At 38.8% G+C, this 15,035-nt stretch overlaps 1 protein-coding gene across 2 annotated transcripts in view; it reads right to left on the reverse strand.

Moving 5' to 3' along the window:
* KYAT3 (kynurenine aminotransferase 3) overlaps positions 1–14,785 on the reverse strand; it is a 56,134-nt gene extending 41,349 nt beyond the window's left edge. The window contains exons 1-2 of one of the 2 annotated variants that reach the window (XM_054592096.1): positions 14,458–14,785; positions 10,468–10,567 (exon numbers count right to left, since the gene is read on the reverse strand). In XM_054592096.1, the coding sequence (XP_054448071.1) occupies positions 10,468–10,566 (99 nt within the window). In that variant the 5' untranslated portion in view covers position 10,567; positions 14,458–14,785. The remainder of the gene's footprint in view (positions 1–10,467; positions 10,568–14,457) is intronic. The other variant, XM_054592097.1, reaches the window with a different exon arrangement.
* Between the last annotated feature and the right edge of the window lie 250 nt (positions 14,786–15,035).

Genomic DNA, 15,035 nt, shown 5'->3' on the forward strand with positions numbered 1-15,035 from the left:
GGAAAGGAAAGAAAAAGCTGGGATAGCAATATTTTTATCAGATAAAGCTTTAAAACAAAGGCTATAGTAAGCGACAAAGAAGGACATTACATCATGATAAAGGGAGCAATCCAACAAGAGGATATAATCCTTGTAACCACTTATGCGCCCAACACAGGAGCACCTAAATATATAAAAATTCTCGATGGATATAAAGGGAGAGATCAACAGTAATACAGTCAGAGTAGGAGATTTTAACACCCCATTGACATCAATGGATACATCTTCCAGACAGTAAATCAATAAGGAAACAATAGCCTTAAATGACATACTAGATCAGATGGATTTAATTGATATATTCAAATCATTTCACACCAAAGCAGCAGAATATAGATTGTTTTCAAGTGCACATGGAAATACCACATGTTAGGATATAAAATGAGTCTCAATAAATTTAAGAAGATTGAAATCATATCAAGCATCTCCTCTGATCATAATGGCATGAAACTAGAAATCAATCACAATTAAAAAAACTAAAAACATGCAAAGAAATGGAGGCTAAATAATATGCTATTAAACAATGAATGGGTTAACAACAATATCAAGAAAAATTAAAAGATAGCTTTGAAACAGATGAAAATGGGAACACAACAACACAAAAATATATGGAACATGGTGAAAGCGGTCCTGAGGAGGAAATTCATAGCCATTACAGGCCTACCTCAAGAAACATGAAAAATCTCAAATAAACAATCTAACTTGACACTTAAAGGAACTAGGAATTAAACAATATGACTCTACATTTAAAGAAACAAAGCCCAAAGTTAGTAGAAGAAAGGAAATAAAAAATATCAGAGAAGGAATAAACAAAATAGAGTCTTTAAAAATGCAAAAGATGAACGAAGCCAAGAACTTGTTCTTTGAAAAGATAAACAAGATTGACAAACCTTTAACCAGACTCACAAGGAAAAAAGAGAGAGAACCCAAATAAATAAAATCAGAAATGAAAAAGGAGAAGTAACAACTGACACCAAAGAAATGCAAAAGATTGTGAGAAAATATTACAAAGAACTATATGCCAACAAATTGGATAATCTAGAAGAAATGGACAAATTCCTAGAAACATACAGTCTTCCAAAACTAAATCAGGAAAAAGTAGAAAATCTGGACAGATTACAATTACTGAAATTGATGCATTAATCAAAAAACTTCAAACAAACAAAAGTCCTCGACCAAACGGCTTAACAGGAGAATTTTACCAAACATTCGAAAAAGAACTAAAACCTGTCCTGAAACTATTTCAAAAAATTCAAGAGGAGGAAAGACTCTCAGGCTAATTTTATGAGGCCAGCATTATCTTAATTCCAAAAACAGATAAAGACATTACAAAGAAAGAAAATTATAGACCAATATCCTTGATGAACATAGATGCTAAAATCCCCAAGAAAATATTAGCAATATATTAAAAAGATCATACACTATGATTAAGTGGGATTTATTTCTGTGATGCAAAGTTCGTACAATATCCACAAATCAATGGGATACACCACATAAACAAAATGAAGGCTAAAAACCACATGATCATATCAACAGATGCAGAAAATGCACTTTATAAAATCTAGCACCCATTTATGATAAAAACTCTCAGCAAAGTGGGAATAGAAGAGACACACCTTAACCATAACAAAGGCCATATGTGACACAGACACTGCCAACATCATACTCAACAGGCAAAAACTAAAAGCATTTCCCTTAAGATAGGGAACAAGACAGAGATGTCTGTTTTTGCCTCTCGTATTCAACATAGTACTGGAAGTCCTAGCCGCAACAATCAGACAAAAATAAATAAAAGGCATCCAAATTGGAAAGAAAGAAGTAGAACTGTCATTATTTGCAGATGACTTTTACTGTAAATAGAAAACCCTAAAGGATTCCACCAAAAAACAATTAGAGCTGATAAATAAATAAAGTAAAATAGCAGTATAGAAAATAAATATCCAGAAATCAGTTGAATTTTTATACACCAATAATAACCTATGAAAAAGGGAAACTAAGAAAATAATCCCATTTATGATTGCATAAAAAAAAAACCCCAAACAATAACCCAGGAATAAATCTAACCAAGGATGTAAAAGACCTGTACTTGGAAAAGTATAAGACACTGAAGAGAGAAAATGAAGACAGAAATAAGTGGAAGTATATACTATGTCATGGATACAAAGAATATCATTAAAATGTCCATACTACCCAAAGCAACCTATAGATTTAACACATTCCTATCAAGATACCAATGGTGTGTTTCATAGAACTAGAACAAATACTCTAATAATTTATACGGGACCACAAAGACCCCAAATAGCCTTAGAAATCTTGAGAAAAAAAAGACAAAGTTGGAGGAATCATACTACCTAATGCCAAACTATATTACAAGGCCATAGTAATCAAAACAGCATGGTACTGGCATAAAAACAGACACATAGATCAATGGAACAGAATGGACAGCCCAAAAATAAACCCATGCCTTTATGGTCAATTAACATTTGACAGAGGAGACCAAAACATACAATGGGGTAAAGATAGTCTATTCAATAACTGGGATTGAGATAATTAAACAGATATGTGCAAAAAAATGAAACTAGACCACCTTCCTATACCATACACAAAAATAAACTCAAAATGGATTATAGACTTAAATTTAGACTATAAATCATAAAAGTCTTAGGAGAAAACATAGATAGTAAAATCTCAGACATTTCCTGTAGCAATATTTTTTTATATATATATCTCCTTGGGAAAGGGGAACAAAAGAGAAAATAAACAAATGGGACTACATCAAACTAAAGAGCTTTTGCACAGCAAAGGAAACAATGAACAAAATGAAAAGACAACCCACTGAATGGGAGAATATATTCACTAATGATACATCTAATAAGTTGTTAATATCCAAAATTTATAATGAATTTACAAAACTCAACACCAAAAAAACAAACAATCCATTTAAAAAATGGGCAAAGGTCTTGAATAGACACTTCTCCAAAGAGGACATACACATGGCCAATACACATATGGAAAGATGCTCAACGTCACTAATCATAGAGAGATACAAATTAAAACCACAATGAGATATCACCTCACATCTGCCAGATTGCCTACCACCAATAAATCAACAAACAAGTGTTGGTGAGGATGTGGAGAAAAGGGCACCCTTGTGCACTGCTGGTAGGAATGTAGACTGGTGCAGCCACTGTGGAAAACAGTATGGAGGTTCTTCAAAATAAAAATGAAACTGCTTTATGACCCAGTGAATTCACTTCTGGGACTATATTTGAAGAAGCCCAAAACACCAATTTGAAAGAATATGTGCACCTCTATGTTCACTGCCGTGTAATTTATGATAGCCAAGATTTGGGAGCATCCCAAATGCCCATTATGTGAGTGGTAAGAAAGCTGTGGTACATTTTCACAATGGATTATTACTCAGCCATAAAAAAGGAAAACTTATCTTTTGCCATGGGTGGTCCTGGAGGGTATTATGATATGTGAAATAAACCAGGCAGAGAAAGAAAAACATCATATGATTTCACTTATATGTAGAATCTAATGAAAAAAAAAACTATCAAAAGAAATAGAAACAGACTCATAGATACAGAGAACAGACTGACAGCTATCAGAAGGGAGGTGGTTGAAGGGCTGGGTGAAAAAGGTGAAGGGATTAAGAAAAAAATAAATAAAAAACTTACCGTATGGTGATTACCAGAGAGAAAGGGGTGCGGGGGGATGTAGGAAAGGGTGAAGGGGATATAATGGTGATGGAAGGAGACTTGACTTGGGGCAGTGAACACACAATACAGTATATAGATGATGTATTATAGAGTTGTACATCGGAAACCTATTTAATTTTGTTAATCAATGTCACCCCAATAAATTCAAAATAAAATAAAATAAAATGCTGCCAGTGTAGTTTCTTATAAAAACTGAAGACACTCTTAAATACAATCCAGCAATCACTCTCCTTGGTAATCACCCAAAGGAATGCAAAGATCGAATTCATATAAAACCCCACCCACAAATGTTTATAGCAGCTTTATTCATAAATGCCAAAACTTGGAAGCAACCAAGATATCCTTTAGTAGGTTAATGGATAAATAAAGTGTGTGACATTCAGACAAGGAATGCTATTTGTGGTAAAAAGAAATAAACTATCAAGCAAAGAATGTACATGGAGAAATCTTAAAGGCAAAATCATGGAGATAGTATATAAAGATCAGTGGTTTCAAGGTTTGGGGGGTGAGAATGAGAAGAAATGCACAGAAAGTATTTCTGTATGACACTATAAAGATGGATTCATGTAACTGTACACTTGTCAAAACCCATAGAATGTATAACACCAAGTGTGAACCCTAATGTAAACTATGGACATTGGGTGACAAGAATGTGTCAATGTAGCTTCATTGACAGGTACCAGTGTGGTGGCTGATATTGATAATGGGGAGGCTATGCATGTTAGGATTCAGTGGGGTATACAAGAACTCTGTAGCCTCTGCTCAATTTTGCTCTGAGCCTAAAATGCTCTAAAAATGGTCTATTAAATGTAAAAAAAAAAAAATTAAGAGGGGCCAGGGTATTCCGAAATCATGTCTTCTTTCTCCATTTGGACAAAGTGCTCCTCAAGCAAGCTGTCTAATAGAATTCTCTCACGTTTTCAATTTTTTTCCACGGTAGGACTACATATTCAAAAAAAGACAGATTACATTTGACGTTCCTGTTAAGGTGGAAGAGCTGAAAACTGATGTGGAAATGCAAAGTAGGGGCAGTTGACTTAAGACACACTAGGGGAACCCCCGGTATAATGAACTCAAAGGCACACACATTTTACTGGGACTTTGAAGCAACACATATTTAGGTGTTTTGTTTTGGTTTTTTACAATTACTTGTGCTTGATATGTTGTAGCTCTTCAGTATTTGTTGACTAAGCAAGTGAGTCAAAGTGAAAGAATTTAGATCCCCTCTACGAGATGATATATTGTGGGAAAAAAATTGTGCTTTAATAGAAAATATGCAGGGGATGTAGTACAGCCTCACAGATCTGATTCTTGTGGGGCTAGAATTGGGCTTTGAGATATTCTGCACCTTTTTAAACTGAAGGTAAAAGGTAGGCATGCAAACTCTGGTCCAGGAGTTTTGACTGACCTCCCTCTAATGGAAAACTGGTTTTGCCTTTGTTTTCAGCTCAATTTCTTTTCTATATAAAAATTTATGCTTTTGATTTTTCCTTTGAACTGGTTATAACTTCTGCTTTGTTCTCTTATTACATAAATAAAAGTCTTTAATGCATGTTCATTTTTATACTTGTATCATTCATGATTTTGTCTTTTTCTGAAAATTGCCTTTCAGCAATACCTTTAGAGAAACAAGCTTGTAGGAAACAAGGGTTTCTCTAAATCTGCCAGCTGACAGAGAAGGTGAATACATAGCTGGAATACCAGGAAGCTGAGTGAATGGAGGCAGAGTTTACCAACCCCCAAATATGCCTTTGGAGTATTCAGGTTATTTTTAAGAAAAGACTTAGGAAAACCTCTGCCTTTCCCTCAAACTGCCTAGATGAATTGAGATAGAGGACCTGCTCCAGGAAGGGAGATATAATAAAAAACTACAGTTTAATATAAAGTAAATGTGGTAGACAGGGAGGTACCTAGGAAGGCTTTGGTAAAATCCTCTCTGTCTCCCACTGTTAAAGACAACCTAGCAAACATTTATTTACCAAACATTTGTTTTTCCAGCTCCATGTGACAATCAGGTTAAACCAATCAGGACAGTTCATGGAAATTTGGACTCAAGATTGAGATCGGTAGTTTCTGCTGGGTACTCATACCCGGAAAGGATGGAAAGCTAGATCTGGAGGGAGGCTGTGCACAGCTCCTCACAGCCCAGCCATGCTCTGTGCCCTGTAACATAGGCCTGCGTGCTAATTAAAATTTCCAAGTTGTTTAATGCAAAGAGCTTTCAAGCCAAATTGATCTTCGTTCAAAATTAAACATCAAAGCTGTATGAACTGTGTGAGAGTAGGCTGGTTGTTTTGTTACTGTCCAAAAAAACAGATCGTGGTCCTTGTCTTCTTGAAGGAAATTCAGTCAAGAGACAAAGTGCAGCAAAGTAAGCAAGAATTTATTGGCAGTGTGGAAATACACTCAGGAGGGGCTGAGTGGGCCCCCCAGGAGAGGGAGAACACCCCAATCAATTACAGAGCTCAGGTATTTATGAGCTTTTTCTTCCTGGACTTCTTTGCTCCTGTCCCTTCAGCTTCCCCGTCTTGCTTAGCTGTCTACGCATGTGCTATGTGACCGAATCTGGTGACCTAAAAGGCTGAACAATGTCCTAAGATTGAATCAAAGATCTGGTGACCACAAGCCCAAGTGTGGTGAGGCCTGTTTCAGCTTAACCCTGTGGAGGTCACGGTCAAAACCTTTACAGCATAGGTTGAATATCACACACCCTTATGAGACACATGTTATAACCACACTGATGGCTTAACCATTGTGGGTTAATATTAGTCACATACAAACAAGCAGCTAGTTGTGATCTTGAACTTATGCTCCCGACACATGTAATGATATTTAAAGATTTGCCTTAGGACCTGTAGACATGTAGGAATGCACGAGGATAATCTATCCCCTTTCCCTTCCTTTGCCTGCCCCAGCTCATGTCTAACTAGCTACCTTTCTTAATAACCTGACTTCTCTAAAACTCAGTTTCCTCATTTGTTAAAAAGGAAAATGAATACCTACCCCGTGCAATTGCTATGATGATTAGATGAGTCAAATCCACGGTGGAAAAGCAAAGTTCTTGGTACACACCTTATAGTGCCCACTTAGAAGTTGGAAAAGATTTTCTTAGACACAAGTAGGACAAGTAACTTTATACCACAGAAAGTAAGAAGATTGTTGCATATAGACTAAATGCACAATAGATAATATTTTCATATCAAAAAAGAGGGCTGTGATTTCTTTGGAGAAGAACAGATTGAAGAAGGGAAAGTTTTTGTCTTAGTTACCATAAAAACCAGTTTTTGTGCTTCTCTGGTAGGCATGCAAATTGGAGAAAGTCTTTTAAAAAAATTAATAGACTTTTTTAGAGCAGTTTTAGATTTGTAGCAAAACAGAGTGCAAAGTACAGAGTTCCCATGCACTCCTGGCTCCCACATATGTAACAGCCTCCTCCATCAAGAATAGCCTCCATCAGACTGGTACATTTGTTACTACTGATAGCCAGCACTGACACCTCATCAGATGCCCAAGGTTCACATGAGGTTTTACTCCTTGTGTTCTACTTTCTATGGGTTTTGACAAATGTGTTACATACATCCACCCTTAGAGCATACAGAATAGTTTCCCTGAGAAGTCCTACTTAGGAATGCCGTTTTGAAGATAAGTAGATAATAAATTATTAATGGGAGAAGAGTAGAAAACCAATGGACTACAAGTTGCAATCTGAATGGCTAAGCTCTAAATGAAGACTAGTCTAACAAAGGGTGACACCATTAGGTAGTAGGAATTGGTGCTCTGTAAGTCCTCTCGCAAACAATTCCGTCCTCTTTCCTTCTTGCTTACCTCCCGCCCACCCACCCACCCATCTTTCTTTCTCATCTACTAGTTTGTTCTTTGGCTTTTCAGCACCAGGGGATAATATAAATGTTATCTTTCACGGTTCTATGCCATTGAGATCTAGGTGCTAAAACACGGGACAGATAGTGTGCTTTTCATTCTGGGTTCGTCTTGGTGCTTTTCTTGCTGTATAACAGTCATGTTTTTCTTTAACACTTAAAACATTATTTACTTAAAAGTACAAAAAAAATACAAATGGTTTTGGAAAACCAGAACAAATGATCCAGATAAAGTACAGCCCATCGCCCTTTATATTCCCTTCCTCAGAGGTAGCCTACATAGTAAGTTTTTAATGATATTAGTGATGGTGTGGATGAGAAGGATTTTCTTGTGAAAACAGGTTTACAGTAAGTAGTCAGGCTGGTTCTGGTAAGCCATTCTTGATGTAAACTTATCACTACTGTACTAGGTGCATCTCCCTGGCAACCAGGGCGACAAATGCGGGCGCGCAAAGGATTCTGAAGGGCCCAGGAGGGGTGGGGCGGGGTACACAGAGTCACCGCTCCTGGAGGGGATGGCGAGCGTCAGAGCCCCGGGGAGAGTAGGCGCCGGGTGAGGAGGGGTGGAGAAGAGCAAGGCTGCCGGCCGTGCGGGCTGTGCGGGCTGTGCGGGCGCCGCGGCGGTGCAGGCAATGCGGGCAGCACGGGCGTGCGGGCAGGCGGGCTGGCGGGCATGCGGGCAGGCTCCAGACCGAGCGAGGGGCGGCCTGCACGGCGTCCGCGGGCGGGCGGCTGCTGCGGGCAGAGCCTGGCGGGGGCACGGTCGGGTGGACGTATCCCTGGCTTCCTCTCTGCCAAGGGTCTCGCAGACCGTAGGAGGCGCGGGGAAGAGGCTCGGGCTGCAGGCCGCGGGGACCTGTCAGTGGCCCGCCAGCCGCAGGCTCTGTGGGCCAGTCAGTGACGGGAAGAAGAGGCCTATGATTGCTAGAAAATGGATTCCTTTCTTTTTGTGCCTTGCTTTTTAGGAAGTACATACTGTATAGTTTTAACATCTTCGTTTTTGTAAAGATTTTTGTTCCTGTGTTATTTTCAGCTCTTGAATCTATGTAGTAGTTGTAATAAATATTTAAACAGCTATTTTTGCCATATATTTTGCTAATTAAATAAAAGATTCCTTTTTCTACTGAGCTCCGCCTCCAGAGTTTTTGCCTGTTGGCGGGGAGCCTTGGACCCCTACTGGTTGGGTTCAGTAACACTACTACTCTACAGCTCTGATCAGTCTGCTCTGTCATTTGTCCAAGAGCAGGAGGAACACATTTATTTGTGCGACTGTTTTAACTGGAAAGGCTCTGATGAAATGTAGGGACCTTTCTGATGGGACTGTTAAAGATGGAAAGGGTGGGATTCTATCCCAGGTAATCTGCAAATATGAATAAAAGTATTGTGAGTGGTTGTTACCTGGGATGTACATTTGAATCACTTGGAGAATTTTTTCAAAATACACTTCAGCCTTAGAGAACACGATTCCCTCAGGATGGGTCTTGGGCATGAACATTCTAACTGAGGTTGGCAGATAATAATTCTACACACATAGCCTTAATTTAATACCATGCTTTCATCTGATCGCTCTGAGTGACATACCTACTTCCTTGGCTTCAACCTCTGCATGGAGGGCTTGAACTAAGGTAGTCATGGTGATAACAAGAGCTGGAACCCAAGACATTTATGATGTAGAAACAGTATTTACACAAGAGGGAGAAATCAATGGTCCTTTGAAAATTTCAAACTTACATGAAAGTTGAGAGATCACTATTAGCTTGAACAATATGAAACTGCCAATATTCACCCATTTTTTTTTACCTACAGAATGACAATTTCAGGATTCAACATAATTTAAAGCACTCATATACATGTTACCCAGATTCAATAATTATCAATATGTTGCCTTACTGGCTTCATCTCCTTACCCCTCCCCACTTTATCTTCCTTTTTAATTTTCATTGCTGAGTAATTTTAAAGCAAATCCTAGACCTTAAGTCATTTTACCCATATATACTTGGCGTATATCCCTAAAAAATAAGTTTTTTATACAACTTCATTGTGCTTATCACGTCTAATTAACAATAATTCCTCTGTATCATCTGATACCCAATACACACTCATACTTCTCTGTCTTTAACAGTATTTTTTTTACATTTTGATTGACTGAATTGAGTTCCTAAACAAGGTGAACACCTTGTTTTGGTGGCTGTGGTTCTTAAACCTGTTTTTATTCCACAGCAGTCCTTCTAAAACAGCCCTCTTTTATTTTTATCTCATGCCACTGACTTGAAGAAATTGGGTCAGTTTTCTGCCCCGGGTTATGATAGTCATGGTGGTAACAATAAGGCTTGTTTGCTCTTCCATAATGTTATATAATCTGGACCTCAATCTGCCATATTTCCCGTAATCTTGAAGTCACTGGGTCTGAACTTAGAGTCCTGTTCCTGAGTATACAGAGCCTATCCCTTAGTGTGCCAAAGCTAGACCGGGGTGAGAATGGTCTTGGTTATGACACAAGCTGTGTCACCTTGGGTAAGTTACAAAACTTATCTAAGCCTCCACTTTCTCATTTATAAGATAGGAATGTAATAATTCATAACTTGAAGAGTTCTGTAAAGATTAAATGAGATAATGAATACACAATGCCCAATATTGTGCCCAATGTACAGAGAGGCAAACAGTTGTTCAGTGAATGTCAGTTCTCACTAATGACAAGCTGTGACTTTAATTTATATAATGGAAATACTCATTCCAATAAAATATCTATAAAATATCTGAAAAGTTGTAATTTTTTGACATCACAGAATATGTACAATAATTTATCTGTAAGATTAAGCAATACCTACAGCAGAAGTGGAGAGTCTGAAGATTTTTGGAGAATAAATCATCTTCAAGAATTTAGCTCTACTGCCAAGGGAGCAGAGTCTCCTCTGGGCCAAAAACATGCTACAGAATAAAAGAAAAACTTTTAAAGAGGGTGCTATTTACATTGCTATCAGGCACTTATAGCTAACTGATAGACCATAAGTTTATATCAAATATATATAAAATTTTGACAGCTTTTCTCTATGATATAATTTCTTACCACTGGAATCATTCTAATAAAATCCTCATACAAATTTATGCATGTTATTTTAAACTAGACATCTGCAAGAATATTGTGAATTAAAAAAAATAGGGCTCTAACTTAGTCAAGAGCATTAAGTAAAAGTTCCATTTCTATTAGCTATAAAATCCAGAAAATTTCAGTCTAAAAACTATTCAGACTTGTCTGAATAAGTCACTAGGAAAAACAATCTATAACAGTAAAGTGGTTAAAAACAGGTTATTTAGAAAGTTGTTCGAAAGGATTGTATCGGGTCCCTGATAAATATAAATATATGAATGAATCTTAGTTATTTTCTCAGATGCTATTTCCCTCAACAATTCCATAAGTGGCAAGTCATTTCAAGGGTTTCCAGTTAATAATCAGCATGCATTCTAAGTTACTTCTATACCTGTCAGGAAATTATTATCAATCATGGGGAGGGAGATCAAAGCAAAATGAAATTCTGTTATTATACTGCCATTTAGAAGTGGGAGAAAACTCAGCTTTCTAAAGATATTAGCCAAAAACCAGACACTTCTCATGAGATTTTGCTCTGCAAATGCTGAATTGGGATGGCATTTCCTCTACCTCTGATCAAATTTTTTAAAAAAGACAAGACTAAGAATTCAACAGAACCACAGAAGCTATGAATCTCTTTAAGTTACCAAATGTTGAGATTACAGAAAGCTTTAGATATAAAAAATAATATATTGGATATTTCTTAAAAAGAGGAATATAAATAAAATCCTGACTGCATGATTAAAATCTCATCGTAAATAAGAGTCTCTCGGCCATTCTCCATCACATCAGCCTATTTTAATTCTCTGCAAAGCACTCTTTTTGTGTGTTTGTGTGTCTGGTCACTCACTCATTCATAAATTTATAATAGTTCACTACTATATTCTCTGGCATATAGTATGTATTTGATAAATAAAAGTATTAAATGACTGAATGAATACATAAAATCACATTATAAATTAATAATTTAAATGGATATTTCTAAGTTCTGTTATAAAATATTGATTCCTTTTGCAAAGTACATAATTGTCCCTTGTGTTTTACGCCTTTCATGTCAATGATCTGGTTTTCTTTTATCAAGACATGCCTCCGTGGCTGGTGTGGCTCAGTGGATTGAGCACCCGCCTGTGAACCAAAGGGTTGCCCGGATGGATTCCCAGTCTAGGGCACGTGCCTGGGTTGCAGGCCAGGTCCCCAGCAGGGGGCATGCCAGAGGCAACCACACATTCGTGTTTCCCTCCCTCTCTTCCTCCCTTCACATCTCTAAAAAATAAATAAAATCTTAAAAAAAAAAAAGACATGCCTATTGTGTTATTAATTGTTCTGGTCAACAGTAAAATATTAACTGGGTTAGGCAGTAGAGATAGTTTTAAGAAAAATTATTGAACAACAGGAGCAATCTTCATTAAGTATCATGGAGTTATTTGACTTAGGACAATATTTTTTTTTCAGCAAATAAAAATCCATTTATTTAAATTCAGTCTAATTTCTTCGGTATTAAGCAAAGTATAAGCAAAATGCTTTCTTGCAAGTAGACAAATGAGAGAAACCTCTTTTACTTTCTTGAGATAAAATTGAGGGAAAACAGGACTAGGAATCAGGATAACTGGCTTCCAATCCTTATTCTTTCTATTAAAAAAAAGCGGGGGTTCTACTGTTAGACAAGTCACTGACTCTTGTTGAGCCTCAGTTTCCCCATGTTTCAAAACAGGTGAATAAATGAATTCTTGGTTTGAAGGTAAACTGTAAGTCCCTGGCTGATCATGCCTGAGCTCAGACTGCAGCTCTTGGGAGATTTCACCCCAGGTGGTGAGTCATTCCCTCTGGTGACAAGGTGTCAGTACTGCTGGTCAAGCCATGTCTCCTCCCAGAAACACTATGTTCCTTTAGCTCTTGACATATGACAACCTTTCATTTTTCTCCTACCTGTCCTCAACCTGCTATGAAATGATGGAATTCCTCCATATTCAGAACGTGGCTTTCTTTTCTTCTCACTAGGTAATCTCATTGTGGAAGGGATTATGAGGGTGATAGGTGAAAAAATGGCTCCAAAGAAATCTAAGCAGGCTGATACAGTTTGAAGCTCTATTTCCTCTGCACTTTAAACAAACACATTTTAAGCAGCACTTTTCTAATGTAATTATCATTCCACATGTACAATAAGCTAAATAATAAATAAATAAATTTGGATGTCCTTGAAAAGTGGAGGGGGGATCAAAAGGCATATGTCTTTAATTCTAAACAATATTTTCACTGTATTTTTTCTAGTTTCTCCTTTAAAACAACATTCTGTGAAGAAAACCAGGCTATTGTGAATCACGGTGCTCTAGAAAACCTGAATATGGCATATTACACATAAGTTAAAACTCCATATTCAAATATGCATGACCAATAGAAAATTTAACTATTATTGGAGTAAATTGTTTAAAATGAAAATACAGAAATTATGTGTGGCAGATTTGGGGGTGACCTGAAGCTGAGAATGCTGGTAAATTGTTGGGGGCAGAATTAAGAACTAAAATGTAAGCAAAATGAACTGTGAAAAGATTGAAGCTCTTGACTTAGATCCAAACGATCAACTTATAACCACTCTGTGTATGGGAATGAGAGGTAAGAAGAGACTGAATTAATTTGACACAGTTCAGAACATTCAGGTTAGCTGAAAGCTCAAGGAAGATTTAATGTGAGGTGAGTCCAAAAAAGGTTAGTGCAAAAAGTCTGACCAAAGGATAGATCATTTGCACTTCATGCTCTGTTAGTCCACTGCTATAACCTATAAAGGTGAGATGTGACCCGGCAGAGGGCATCGAGGAGGTCAACTGGCTGATTTAGTGCAATGGGAACAACAAGCCTCAAAGTCATGTCATTGGAGCAAGAGTGGAAAATATTAGCTATATTTAGGTGGCACAATACTTAAGAAGACGTGACCCTGAGTTTTCTGAAAAGGGCTATTCTGTGAAAATGGGATTAATGTAATTATAAATTCTTGAGGGAAGAAGGATAGCTGACCGGTGTGAGTTAGCAGGAATTGTTTTAGCACAACATGAGGTAAAACTTTCTAATGGTTGATCTGCATCCTTGGTGTCTGGTGTGGACGTAAGCAAGCAGCCCCAATTCTTGCTTCAGGTACTAGCAGGGGAGCCTAAATGTCCAGGAGGTGGAGGAATGATTTTGTACTGGGTTTGGAGCTCTCCCTTCTAAAGCTGCTAGGATTCCAAAAGTGACAGATTGGACTGCTTTTCTCTTTTAACTAAAAACTTTACATACATACATACATACATTTGTTTGTTTGTTTGTTTGTTTGTTTAAAATCCCGGCTATAGATAAACTGGAGTTGGTGTTACCCATGCCGCGCTGTGTTCAAAATACCCAAACTGCAAAATCAAGAGCAAAAAGGGCAATCCATGACCGGGGTTCAAAGACCCCACCCGAGAGGCCAGTCACCTTGGTGCTATCCTCTTCCCAAAGGAAACTCTGTTAATTCCAGCGCGGACCCTCTGCAGCCTCCCCCGAAGTCCACGAGGGTCGGGATCTAGAACCCAGAACCGCGCGTTCCCGCGCGCGCCTCCCGCTCGGGGGTGAGTCCGATTCTTCAACGAAATCCAGACCGGCTCTTCCACCCCGCCGCCAGCGAGCGAAGCCCTCCTTCCGCGCCTCGCTTCGCAGTTCTCCGCTCTCCCGTACACAAGCTTCACAGCTTACAGGAGTTTGCCTCGCGCAGCCCACTTACCTTCGTCGCGCGACAACCCTGCCTCTGGAGCTAGTTCCGCCAGGGATCTGGTGAGGCGGGATTCGGAGGCTGGCGCGAAGCCTGGGCGGGGATTGACGCTTGGGAATGGAGTCCGAGTGCCCGATTGGCTGAAGGGCGTGCGGGATCGCGGACTGGATAGCACTGGACAGGAATGGGCAAGGAGGCGGTGAAAGTTGAGAGCTGGAGGGACTGCGGAAGACGGAGTGAAAGTGCACGTGGATGTAACTGTGGTCTGAGGGGCCTGTACTCCGGGAGCGACAGGGTGTGAGGACTGGATAGGGCCGGTAGAGGTGTGGACGGGTTTGGGTCCGTGTGATTGAGGCGGGTCAAAGTGAGGGGGTGGGGTGGGGCGGGACTTAGATGTGGCCCGGGATTGGGTATGAAATTTCGACCGAGACCTCTGATTGGCTGTTTGTGATTGATTGGGCTGGGGCGGGTTATAGGATGAGGATTGATTTGGCGGAAAGGCAAGCTCTGAGGCCGCAGGGTTAAGGCAAGGGGAGGATTGTAGTTAGAAAAATGTTGGAAGCTGGTGAAGAGAGGGCAAGGCTAGAGAT

The sequence above is a fragment of the Pteronotus mesoamericanus genome, unplaced genomic scaffold, assembly GCF_021234165.1.
Source record: "Pteronotus mesoamericanus isolate MK-2021 breed Mesoamerican mustached bat unplaced genomic scaffold, CSHL_Meso_final scaffold_31, whole genome shotgun sequence".
Lineage (NCBI taxonomy): Eukaryota > Metazoa > Chordata > Mammalia > Chiroptera > Mormoopidae > Pteronotus > Pteronotus mesoamericanus.